The sequence below is a fragment of the Pleurodeles waltl genome, chromosome 10, assembly GCF_031143425.1.
Source record: "Pleurodeles waltl isolate 20211129_DDA chromosome 10, aPleWal1.hap1.20221129, whole genome shotgun sequence".
Taxonomy (NCBI): Eukaryota; Metazoa; Chordata; class Amphibia; order Caudata; family Salamandridae; genus Pleurodeles; species Pleurodeles waltl.
The window spans coordinates 823,412,958-823,426,935 of NC_090449.1; the positions used below are offsets into that span (position 1 = coordinate 823,412,958).

Here is a 13,978-nt window from a genome sequence, read left to right on the forward strand (position 1 = left end):
ACTGACTGACTGTTTTGTGGTGATTAGTGAACCCAGTGATGGTACGAAGGCACTATGATCCTAGGTCTGATGCAGTCAGATTTCCTGGAGGCTGTGAGAGTGGCTGAAAAGATGGCAGCAGTGCCTCGCTGAGGGTACAACTCGCTTTCATTTGTGTATGCTTAGGGCTCCAGAAGTGGATCACCAACAAAGCCAGAGACTGTGCCCCACAGGACAGTGTAAGTTCTGTTGCTGGAAGGGCTGGGTCTGTTGAGAGGAGAGCACGCTGTTGCAGTCTGTGGGAGACCTCCTATATGACGACACTGGCTGCCCATCCAAGGCAGCTGAGATTGAACTCTGGCCTATAACTTCACTCTCACAGAAAGTGTCTCGAGAATGAAGACCATTATGAAAGGGAAGCCCTGGGAAACCAATAGCTGATGAATTCGTCCTTTAAACTTTGTTACAAGGGTCGAAGAAGGTCATGCCTAATTACCGATTAGAGATGCTGCCATTTTACGGTTGTACAGACTGATAAATAAATGGTCAATGCACAGTGTGCTATGCATAATTATGGCTCTCTTCTATTGGATATGTGAGCACTTCATTTGTAGTAACTTACACCACCTTCCTTGCTCCTTGTTAACTCAGTACAGAGTGACATCGCTGCTTTATCATAAGAGTGGCAGCTTAATCTCAGAAAACTGACTGTCTCCTGAAATCATTCACAAAAGGTCTCATACCTTATGTTTTTAAACACCAAGCAACAATCATTAACTTCACAGACAGGAATGTAAAAAATAATCTGAACCCTCAGTTCATCTGACGAACTCAAGCATGGCTGTAACAAAAGCAGAATTGCTGAATAATCTTCAAATCTTTGAGCATGACCAAAGGAATGACCTTAAGAAAGATATGAACAACAGTCTCCAAGAGTTGAGCATATCCCAATGTTGATATTTATGCCTGGATATAAATGTGGTGGGTTCCAGAGTACTGGAGGTGAAATATAGAACATAGACTCTCAAACCAACCACTGAGCAAGGCTTGAAACAACAGAGGCACACCTTGAAATGGTTCCCCTAAAAGCAGAAGAAATAGAAAATTGATCAAGAAGTGACAATCTCTACACTGGAGGCCTGGAAGAAAATGCTGAGGCAGTGTACATCATGTGCTTTAGGGTGGGGTTATTGTCCACAGTGGAGGGGACTCCCATGCCAAAGTTCATTTGGACACAGCACATCAGGTGGGGCGAGGCAGGCAAGGCAAGGACTAGAGACATATTGTCTAAATTTCACTATGATTGTGACAAGACAAAGAGGAAGCACTGCAAGCCACAAGAAAGCACAACTAGGTGTCCAGCCAGAACTACTCTTGAATTTCAAGATTGATCACAAGGCACCCTGCAATGATGTGCCACATTTAGACCTATCACTGAGAAAATGAGAACAGAAAACATTCACTGCAGATGGCTGCAAATGTTTGAGATCACTTCTAATCATGTAGAGACTAAGCATTTCACAGAGGGCAGGTCTGCCGCAAAGAAAATAGAGGACAGAGCTGGCAGATTCTAAGACGTGAGAGAGTAGCTCTAAAATCTAACCCCCCCACCCCCACCCCCCAGCATGAGGGCCTAGGTAGACAAATGCAAAAACCGGAATCAAGAAGTGGAAGAGGTGGCCATAGCACTGGGGGGCGATGTAACAAAGATGGAGAAGGTCATGCACCTTGAGTCTCTTCCAGGCTAACCGATGCAACCTTTCATTGTTATGCTTTTCTCCCTGCCTTTTCTTTTAGAAACCTATAGTTGCTTGTCCATTCAGTGGATGGGGAGGGAAGACTATTAAGGGGAAATAGTTCAATACCTAGGTGCAATCACTGTAATGAACCAGATAAAAAATGTCAATGGGATATGCTGCATAGGGTGACCCCCACCCTCATTTAGTGCAACCTAGAGGTAAAAGTGCCTGGAAGGTAGGGGCTGGATCCTATCCGGCACACTAGACTTTTGGCAGAACTGCTTTAACAGATTCCTTTTTTGTTCATTCTACCTATGATGTGCTGGTGTTTGGGGAGGAGCTTTAGTGGGAAATGCTACCAAAATACCCATCATACTATACCCATGGGTAGGATGCCTGTATTTCTACCAAGGAAGGTAAGCCAGACTCAATGTTCTCGTATTCTCAACATTAGGTCTTATCAAGACTATAGTAATATTCTAATCACTAACAAGTTTGAATCACTGCAGTGAAACTACTCTCTTGTAATGTAACATGTCTAATATCCCAGCTATAAATGAGGTACTAAATAGGGCAATAAAATGTTCTTAAGAAATACTATACTTGCCGGAGACTCACCTCACAAGAAAAGACCAAAAAGGCCAGGGTTTTCCCAATAGCACTTCCCTCTTTTTGTCATCCCTAGTTGAATTAACAGTTGAATGGGGATACTATTCTAACTTAATTTTGTAGTGGCATGGTGAGCCAAGGTCAAAGAGACAGAACAAATCCAGGAAGGGGAATGACAGGTACACTTTAACACTCACTGTGCGACCTGTCTCTGCATCATCATAACATTCAAGATTACACCTACTTCTCGCACGTTCATCACTCTTACTCTTGCATCTCACATACTTCAGTAGTCAATGATCTGCTACCCATGTTTGAAGACACTGATACTAGTACAACAGCCAGCTCAGATCTTTCGCCTGTGACAGGTGGTCTGACCCTCTGTGTGCTTTAAACAACGTGACCACACTGGCACACACAGCCACTCCTTTTTACTGCCATAATTTGTAAGGAAAGAAATAGCAAAAAGATTTAGGAATAAATCTCTAATATTGAAAATGCAGAAGCTACTCCCTCAAAGGGCTTGGGATGCCTTCAAACTGAAGCAACAGGAAAATGCACAACTGTTGTGGCAAATCAATAAGATGCGAGCCTGGGACTTTTAGAAGCTAGAAAATAGAGGGAGGGTCGTGGACACATTTTCCTGGAGTATTAGGAAGAAGTTATTTAGGTAGATACTAGTCGGGCCATAGTGAGCTACCTGTACATGATGGCTTTTCCTAATAACTAGAGTCTCAAAGAAGTGTGGATGAGGACATTTTGAAGGGTGAAAGCAACTGATTTTGGCTGTTGTAACTGTTGTTGGATGTTGTGTATGATCATGGCTCTTGAAAACTGTTTAAAATTCAATCAAGGCTTTGAAAAATAAACATATTCTTTAAAACAATCAAAGTATTTTTAACACATGAAAATGAATACCCAAGCAGTTCCCTTTATTTATTTAATCCAGGCCACATTAAAAATGTTACGTTCTCTGCAATTCCTGCAAAGGTAAGGAAGGGGTAAAAATTGGGAGGTTACATCGTAGGTGCTCTTCAAGAGAAGCAGAAGGAACAAGACCCAAAAGGAGGTTGCTGGTTTAATTTGTTATGAAAAAGGACAAAGAAAACTCAAACCTAGAGGGGCTACTCAAGATACGTTCCACTGAAAGCACAAAAGGTGTCTAGTGAAAAGCAAATAAAAAAAATGTTCTGTTTATCTCTTTATAGTCTACTCGAGTTCTGATTTGTGGTACCATGCAGTTTCTTCAAGTGAGCTTAAGTGAGCATCATTGTGGATAAGCATCTAAGTGGATAAGTGAGCCTCTTTGCATGGAATGCTAGGAGCTGGTGGAGAGTCCTGTGCGTGGTAGCACATTTGTAGGATTATGTGCTTTTGATTAGAGAAAATACTATTCTTCTGTTAGAACTATTGAGCACTTTTTGAAGAATGCTATGCCACAGTAATCTCAAAAAGAGCCTTATTAAAATTCTGATGGGTCCACGAAAAAGGAGAGGACTGTGATGATTTGTGTTGAAAATAACAGAGTTATTTCTATTGTTCTAAACAATATGTTTGGGAAAATAATGTGAAGAAGAAGGGCTAGGAAACAGGTTCATTATTCATTTTAGATAGAGCTTAGTGCCCTTCTGTAAGATTTATTTGATGAAGTACTCCATAGCAAATAAAAAATATATATATATGATGGATGGCATGCTTGCAAACTTCTTGGCCACTTGCAATCATCTGGGGCTGCATTCCACTCCATTGTTTGTTTTTTTCTCTGCTCCATTCCAGATGGGGAGCAACTCAAGCACAAATCAATCTGGATTCTCCTCAAAAGAATAGGCCAGCCCAAACTGCTAAGCAACATAGTTCCCTTCTGAAGTGAAATAGAGGAATCCCTCAACTGGTTTCAGACTTGTCAGCTTCATCAGTGAGATGCAGCTTTAATTATCTTCCACAGTGAGCACAGAACATTTGGTTGTCACATTAAAACAATAAAAGGTGATGCTTGACGTGATGGCTGAGGTGCATTGCAACCACCACTTTTTGTAATTTTAATGCGACACGCATTGGCCACTCATCCACAGGCAATGGGTCAGGCTGCATTGCATTCCGTATTTTTTTTTGCCTTATGTGCCACTCTGGATGGGGAACAGCCATTATCACATTTGTCCCGCTCCAGATCTAGCAGTGCCAATCATTCCTATAAAACATATGTATGTATATGTGGTGTTTCTGTTGTGTGAACCTAGCCAAAAGGCAGCTGAGCGTTATTCAGGGTTAAAGTCAAGCATAGAGTCAACAAGTGCTAAGAAAGTGAATAGGATTCTGGGACTAAAAAAGTGCTACTGCACTTTGATGCAGTGTTCTTTAAAGAGGTACAACTTCAACTCTTTACTAAAGTGGAACAGCATTTGGGGGGTTCTGATTAATGCTGGTCCAGATCCTAGGCTCATGGATGGAAAAGTCTTGCTATCTAGTTTTTTTCTTTTTAACCTTTTAATCTCTATTCTGAGGGTGTCCTGGCTCAGGATGTGCCGAGAGCACCCAGAGGTAGGAGGCGTATCAGCAAGATACACAGGTGTGCTGATTGTGATTGCTTGTGTAAATGATGCAGCTGAATTTGAAGAAAGAGCAGGCCAACAAAATCAGCATATAGAGTACCATCAGGATGGTAGTGAAGTGATAATTTTTCTTCAGGCCATGGATGGGGCATGCTGCAACTTGTTAGATGCCGAAAAGGAGGGCCAATGTGGAGTCTAGGTGGCCATGGAGCAGGGAGTTACCACCAAGCAGACGAAAGAGCACAAGGCCTTGAACAGAAGTTCTGGAGTCAATTTCTAGAAGAAACTGTTTCACTATCTTTAGAAGAGAGACCTGGTACCAGGCTATTTTTGTCTTTTTGACAATGTGTTTCTAAATGGGGAGGGACTCCAGCGTGGATTTGAGTGACACAGTATTTGGTGAAAATTGGAATTTTGAAACTGTCAAAGTTCATGTCATTGAGCTAGGCTTGTAATATTTTTTGCTTATTGTTCTTGGCAAATAACAGGAATTCTGTCTTGGTCAGACTGAGCTTCAAGTAGGTGCTGGGCATCCAGGTCTGGATGAGGTGCAAATAATGTTTGAGGCATTGGATATCTGGAGCGAATGAGTTATATATCACCTGCATATTAGTGAATTTTGATTCTGTTATCTGTGAGAATGGCTCCAAGTGGTCTCAGCAATTTTTAGCAAGCAGAAATAAGAAAATGGCATAATGGAATAGTGATTGACTAATCGCATTGTTTAACTTAGGCTAAAATTATATAGGAAGATTTTGGTGGTGTTTATAAAGTGAATAAATCAAGTATGGCTAATTTGGCTTTTATGCAGCTAAAACCTATTTTAAATTAGTGACTTTTCCAACAGAAAGCAAAAGACATTTATATTGTTAAAAGTGCTCCAGGATCCTGCATATGACTATAATCTAATATTATCTATCTTCCAACTGAACATGTTATTTAACCAAATAATGGATGATATCCATGATGCAATTATGCTAGATCTGATGGTGGCTTCAGTGCCACCTTATTGCTGACCTCCAGACTCTCAAAGAAAAACATGGAAAATACATTTCGTACCTCTGAGGATAGCATTTTTCAATCTGGATAATTCAAACACAGCAGAGGGAACGATGGCAGAAGGGACTAAAATCTTGGAGGTTGCTAGGGTAAATTAGTTCACTTACATATGGCAACTAAAACTGTTTATAACCGAGGTTCTTAACTTTTGGAGTTCTGTGGTCACCCCACTGACTCATTACCCCCAGTGACTCAGTGGAGACCCACTGAGCCATTTTTGGAAGCCAGGGACCCCCAGTCTAAGCAATGTCTATGATTTGAACCTCAAACCAATACACAATAAAAACAAAAACAAACATACACCAAACAGATGCTCAAATATTGAACTAATTTTTAAATAGGTTTTAAAAAGTTCAATTTAGTTTCTTTATTTGTATATATTTTATTAATTTTAATGTGCTAATTTTAATGTTATTTATTTTGTAAAATAGTTGCAGAACCCCTGAGTAGGCCTTGCAGACCCTCAGGGGTCCTCAGACCAGAGGTTTATAACATTTGGAGATGTCCAACATAATACAGGGAGTGGGTTTTTTCTTCAAGTACCTACAATTTAAGACTACAGGGATAAAGTGGGATGGAAAACCTAACGGAGCGTTCAAGAATTGCTTATATGATTGCTGATTTAAAAATCTCTCTCAACTGTAGAAGATTCCGTGCAACACAGGATCCACAAATAAAAAGCTTATAAAAGAGATTTGAAAATAGGAAGACCGATTTTAGCTTTAGCATTGACAACTGGCTTTGATTTAACTCACTCACTGATTAATCTCCATAGCAAATTTTGCAGCAAACATTTTGGTAGATCTTGATTAAACAGTGTGAAAAGAGCATAACATGTATTGCAAGTGCTCAAAGCACTACAGGCTGGGACCATATGTTTTAGGAATCTCCTGGTATTAAAACCTTCTGGCAAGCTCTATTTAAACTTAAAGTGGATAAGTAGAACAAGAGGCCATGCCATACAAAATAATTGGAATATTGGGTTTGACATTTCTGTTTTTCTTTACAACAATAGATGTAAAAAATAAAAGTGGGGGTACCACTTCTTCCTAACACATTCTGTAATTTGGAGACATTCAAGGAATAAGACTGAATCAAGTCCCATAAAATGAATTAAGTGGCTGTAGACATTTCACATGGAAATTAAAATTTCAATGACGTTGGGGTAGGGACATCTATTGGTCCTTTATTGAAGAGACTCTGGGTGTTTTATGGGGTTATGATGGAAACAACATCTATAAAGGAAGAAGAATGGGGTGGTGGGCAAATAAGGAGGAACTACAGTAGGTAAAAATATTAGTGGTTAAGTTTGAATGGTATTAATGCTATAAAATGTTACTATACAGGATGAAGATATATTATCAATGTCCTTTGTTGAGAACTCTCAATCACTGCAGTGGGACTGAGGATGCAATTGTACTTTTGTCATCCAATTAAGAAAGGGCAAAGCACTTGGTTCAGCCTACAAACTTCAACATTTTATTTATTTCACTGTGGATACCAGATTAGGCCAATCACACAAAATAAAAAAAGAAACTACAATGGTACTTAAAAGAAATTAGATTCTGAAAACCAAGCTAGAAGGAAACACATACCTTTTGAACATGGTGGTAAAGGATCATCGTTCAAAATGTGCTGAACTAGTTCAGAAAAGCTTTCAGAGAAGAATGGTGGTCTTCCTATAAGACACAAAGTCATGCAATTAACACATGTTGCCATAGAAACACAAGGTACATTTGTTTTCTGCCAGAGAATAGTTTGCACTATCAAAGAGGCAAAAACCTTAACATGAGTCTGCTAGTAAATTATTTAGTGAAAAGTATCAAAGTATGTTTAGATGTCAAACAAGGAGAGACACTATTTCCGGTGGTAGCTGTAACACAATGTTTCTCTTTTCACCCCAGGCCTATGACAGACAGGGAGTATCGGGCCTAATCAGGCAGTCAGATGGGTGATGGATGATAGGTGATGTCTGGCAAACATTTTGCACCAATACTCAGGTATTCAAGTTGGATGGGTGAACACTGCCTTTTTTAACCTCCTTGCATAGGTACCATAGAGGCTCTCGGACACACCAATATTGCCAATAGTGGTGTGTCTTACCACTAATTCAGTCAATCCACCTACCCTAACCACCAATACTGCCATCACAATCTTACATTCAAATGAAACAACTCCCTACTTAGAAAACACCCCAACATGAATCTCAGCAGAGACATCAAACTCAACCAGTCAATAAGCTATGAAAACAGCCAAAACATTAACCAGACAAAAAGGATGATAGCACAGGAGATGATCTACCAGATGCACATCAACACTGATGGCCGTGTGCTCTACTGCCAGCTTTTGATATAAACAGCAAACCTGTAAAATATTTAATTGAATTGGAGCTGGATGGCCAAGTACATGGGGCTGTGTTCCATTTAAATACCCCATGGCTCCCATACGTAAATCATTTTCACTTTGAGAGAGAGAGGTAGGTTTATCAGGAGAAAGGTCCATGAAAATACCACCAGCGACGTCTGGAATTGAGAGGTTTTAACTCAACCATATATGCAGTGGCCATAGCTTTGGACACATAGAAAGACTCAAAAACACAACCTATTATGGGTTGACAGGCAAATATACTACCAGCAGATCAACCAAATACATTCTCAAGAAATGCTTGGCTAAACAGAGAACTGGCCCTGGAGCTAGCTGTGAGAGCAGTACCACAGGGACATGTGAAGTACCTCACTGGATTGCTTTGTAGATGACTTCTAAGGGGCTATGCGGCCTCATGTAGAGTTTGGCGAAAGGGAAACATTTGTGATTTCTTGAGGAAATGGAACACCCATAGAATAATTCACTAGTGGAACGTCCTCCGCCATACTAGCCACATGGTGTAGTAATTTTCACTAGTACACAAATTCATAAACTCAGTAACATTCTAAAATACAAGGGAACAACCAATGAGCAATCCTTGTATATCTGTGCTTCTGGAGAAGCTGCTCACCCACCCAGCAACAACAAGGGAGTACTAAACCTAGAGAATACATCCAGCTACCCTAAGAGGTCAGAGGGTTCTGACTTGGATGTTTATTGCAGGCTCTTATGGAGGCAGACATTGTAGAAGGCACACTCCCATTATAAGTAGACACTGCTAATATTTGCTACACCAATAATTATGAACACAAAGTCTTGCAAGATCAATCTTCGATCATGTTTGGAGTAGATGTAATCAGTTGTAGTCCAGCAAACTCCTTGCTGTTTTCCCAGGAATACTTCAACAGTGGTCCAAAGTGATCTGTACTGCACTACTTAATCTCTGTGAATTTATGCTGTAATAGTTCTTTAGTAAACTGCACTTACACAGAATTAATTTGTTCTCACATGAAAATTTCAGTGAAAGTGTTCTAATGTAATCAGCTTGAATGCAGTCTGAAACTTTTCTTAGGTAAACACTCTGACACTATTTGGTCTTGTTCATGATATATAAAATGGGAAAGGCAACAATCTGAGAAAAGACAGATCAGTACTTTTTAAATAAAACATTAGGGGGGTTTTAACTTTCAAAGAATACAGGTTCGTCAGAGCATCTAATGATTTGTTTGGAGAGAAGGAAGCAAGTCTATTCTCATAGTTCATACAGAAAGATAAGAGTAATTTAAAATGGAAAAGAAATGGACAAAGGAAAGTAAAGAGGACCACTTTGGCCTTGTGGAAAAACAGTGTATGCTTTCAGACAAAACAGAGTCTGTAAACTGCACACCATGGTGACAGCAACAAGTAAAACAACAGTTCAAGTAACCATGTTGATATCAAAAGTGGCTGAAGAGACTAAGGGATTTGAGCTAAGACTGAGAGCAATAAATTGATGTCTCATGCAAGTGAAATTTTAAACCAGAGGATAAAATTTCATAAACCTTCAAAATCTATGATTTCTAACAAGGTTCTGTAATAAGAAACACTTCTCAATTGGGATTTTTATGCACTTATTGAAGCTAAGCAGGACCTGTAGGATTCCACTTGTATTTGCAGAACGTATTGGACAAGAGAGAGCACATCTTCGTGTAGATACAGAACATAACCATAGCGTTAACATGAGGCTCATAACTTTATTCTTATGTGGTAAAGGAAGAAAGACTCATTATTAGAAAAACCTCTTCTGATCTCCCTTCCAAATACTTGTAGGTACATGATCTTGGAGACGAGATACCTTCAAAGAAATATTTGGACTAATATCTGTAAATAAAGGCATTCGTTTTTGCATTTTAAATGTCTGAATTGATTATATTAAACTCCGAGTTAATATCTTAATTTGATGTATCTGTACATATGAAATGTCAATGGTGCCACAACGATCCAGTAAGGTTTACATTTGGTTTGGTAATGCCCAGGCATATCTACTTTTCGGCATAAGGTAACAGGTATACTGGAGGACATTGTGTGACATCCCTTTCACTGTCCTTTTTGGTGGCACTAGTGGGATTTGTGGCAGGCTTTGCCAAACCGGAGTGGAGACTGGTATCCCTTTCTCTACTACTACTTGCAACACACAGAGTCGCCACGGCATGGTTGAAGGGTCACCCTGAATCAGTGAAGTATTTGATTTGAGATGCTGCTTTTTGTAATGACTCTGCAGACTGTTAGGCACAGATGCAACATACATCCAAAAATAATTTTGGGAGCCCCTTCAAATCTATCGTGAGAGAAGGGCAGTACCTGAATGAGCATTGTTATCAGGGATTGACAGTAATGCAATATGCACCTACTGAACTGTAGCATGTCCGTTTGTTTATCATGACATTGGTGAGCTTTTTGCTCTACAGACATCTGTGCAAATACACCTGTGGCTGGCCATGCAGTAGCCCTTAGAAAGAAAGGGTCTACTAATCATTCGTTATGGACTCGCTATTTGAAATTAAGAAGTAACTTGCATACAAACACTACCTTGCTGAAGTCTTTTTTGGATGAAACGTGTTGGCTGCATTATTCAATCGGACATCATATAAGAAACAACCACCTATAGCATAATGTGTATGTCAATTTTCTGTTCTATCCAAATGTTGCCAGGTACTTGTAATCTGGCACCTCATTGCCATGACTATGGGCATGTATTTTTGATCAGCAAATGACCTTGGGATTTTTGTTCTGTCATTCTTCTTCAATCTTTTTACATACAGTATTTTCTATGTACCAAGGTACTGGAATACATTTTGATAAATTCTTTGTTATCAAGGTTTTGGCTAATTTTGTCTAATCACTTTTGGCCGATTTGCCTAAGTGGTGTGCTCCAGTCCAGTACAGTACATTATAATTGGTAATTACTCAATAATTTCCTTTGTTCATACTTTGTTGCAGCAGCAGTGTTATTTGTGTTGGCACCCAACCACTACTTTAGTTTGAAAATTGCTAAATGCTGAGTGTGGGTTTGTGCAGGTAGGTCTCTGCCACTGCTGCGATCTGTAATAGTCATTAATGCAATAAGCTTCACACTATTGTATGATGCCTTTGATATGCTTCTTTAGTCGTACATCTAGTGGTAACCTAAACTATTTCTGGTTTGCAACTACCAGAATGTGTGTCACTGTCAAATTGACATTTGTTTGGTATGGTTATTCTAAAGAACTAAATAAAGCTCATAAAAAGACCTCTTCAGGTCCAGCACTTAGCTATAAAGAGCATTATCTTGTTGTTTTAGATTTGACACAACCCAAAGCTGCTCCTAACACCAATTTATGGAGTCTTGAAACTTCCAACAATTTTTTCCCATACTCTTCTGAGAAACCAAATTCTTCAAGTCAACTGAAAATCACTGTGTGCTTCAGTGCACACACTAAAGCTATATGTTGCATTCCTTGAGGCGGTCTGAAAGAACAACTTAAATGAAGCGGTTATGAGCCCAACAGGTCCAGAATAAATCCCACTGGACTGAAAGGGCAATTGCAACGTTTGGTCCAAGCTTGCTGAGGCGCCTACACATTTGGTAAGAGTAATGACCATAAACACCTGAGTATTCAACATTGCTCAAGAAGAAGACTTGGAGATCGTTTGGGAGAAGAAATTACTTTTACCACATTCAGCAACAGCCCAATCTGAAGAGGAGCAGCAGAACTCAATAAAAGGTGTGCAAAGACTCCTGTTGGGAGCGCGCTCTGACTAGACAGTAATTCAAAAGGGTACATGTGCACACCTGCTAATTTGAATTTGTTACTCAAAGTTAGGGGAGTTATCTTTAATTCTTTATTTTCAACTTGATGTACCCATCGTCCTTTATTTGGACGAATTGTATTCCATTACAAGATGTCGCCGCCTCTTTATGTATTCAAGATGGCGCCATCCACTCTGTTGTCTGTTCTCACCGATGTTGTATTTATTTAGTCCTTTTTCGGTGTTCATACCTCATAGACAACACTGAGGTAGGACACGCAAACACAGCGGTCTTGTATATAAGACGCGTTACGAAACCGGCGCGCTGCCTTTCTTTCACTAATATTTTTCGCCGACGGACAGCAACATCCATAACCCAACCATTCTACCGACACATAATGGGTGAGTGTCATTCTTTAGTATTATTCTTAGGCAATAATGTATACGAGCAATTTTCACATACTGTCCTCCGATAGTCTTACAAGTTTTGACCTTTATCGACCGGTTATTCGCATCAACCAAACCTTTTTTTTCTTTTCTGAGCCAAGATTGCAATTTCAAAGCTTTTGTATCTCCTATGTAATTGATATTTCCCATTTAGTCCTTTAACACTAGGCACCATTACCTAATTTGTTCTCTGTTAAGACAGTTTCTTCTGATTGTCAACTTTTGCTTGACCTAACCATATAATTACATGGTGTTATATGCATATACTTATGTTTCAGATTATTTGTTGAACTAGTGCATAAACTACTGACTGTTTTTGCCACCAGAAAATAACTTACAAAGAATGGTATGTTGTTCTTATTTGTTTAGTCACAATTATTGTTTCCAATCACATCACTATCTTTCTGCGTAGCGCTAATACTTTCTAATCAAATCACTCTTGCATGCTCTCCCTTAAATAAGTCAGTTCTGGCAACCCTACAATTGTCTTCTGATCACTTCTCTTCATTATTAAGGACACTTGTAATAGTCACCTATAATTATTATTCATTCACTATTTCTTGTATATTCTTCATTCTATTGTCTCTTTGCTTATTAATCACTTAGCACAGGTTTCTCTTGGAATCAATTATTATGTCTTTGGGCTGCATGACTCTCCTCAAGGACTTTTTTTTCCCCATTTTTTGGTATTTTTCGGTGTTGCTCACTACTCTCCTTAATATAACTACATCATATCACATTATATTCTCTTGGTTTACGACATCTCCCTTTTTTTCACAGCCTTGAGAAAGCCCTGGCCTACGCGCCTGTGGGGCGAAACACGTGTTGGCTGGCCTAGCTTCCGCACACCTCTTGGGACTTATGATTGTCTACATCTCCACTGCGAATTGTTTGCCCTTCTAAAATTAAAATTCGATTTGGAGCAACATTGACTTTGATTATAGCCTTCTTGATGAATCTTCACTTTTCAAGACAATTCGATTTTGAGAAAAAAACTGTATTGATATAGTGGGACCTAACCTAACTTTGAGTAACGTATTTCCTATGGAGGACTAGGGTCCAATGTCCTCTGGTGAAGCTCCCACGCCTTGCTTTATTAAAAGGCATTCTTATACAGAAAGATTGTGGTCTGGACCCCCCTAATTTGAATTTGTGGCCACCACCTATTTGGTGCACATAGATGGTTGTACAACAACCAAAGAAGGTCCTTGTTGAGGGAGGGGGTAGACATTCACACCACAAAACACAAGAGTTCCCCGAGTTGGCCAAAGATGGATATGAAAATCCCCTATTTCACAAAGTAATTAAATATTTTTAAGAATTTGTTGGGAAAGTAGAGTGTGCTGCAATGGAAGTCCAAAACGATACTTCTTTTTATTGCTGCAGCAAAAAAATTAGAGTAAGAGCTCAGGCGTCTCTCCTCCTTGGAGACAATTCCTATGGCCCATAGGCCATCAATATTTT

The 13,978-nt window shown here is 39.5% G+C and overlaps 1 protein-coding gene across 2 annotated transcripts in view; it reads right to left on the reverse strand.

Annotated features, from left to right (window-relative positions):
* Window positions 1-13,978, reverse strand: part of ULK4 (unc-51 like kinase 4) — a 1,615,551-nt gene that overhangs the window by 1,439,386 nt on the left and 162,187 nt on the right. For both annotated transcript variants that reach the window (XM_069211486.1, XM_069211487.1), the window contains exon 7: window positions 7,531-7,614. In XM_069211486.1, coding sequence (XP_069067587.1) covers window positions 7,531-7,614 — 84 coding nt within the window. The remainder of the gene's footprint in view (window positions 1-7,530; window positions 7,615-13,978) is intronic.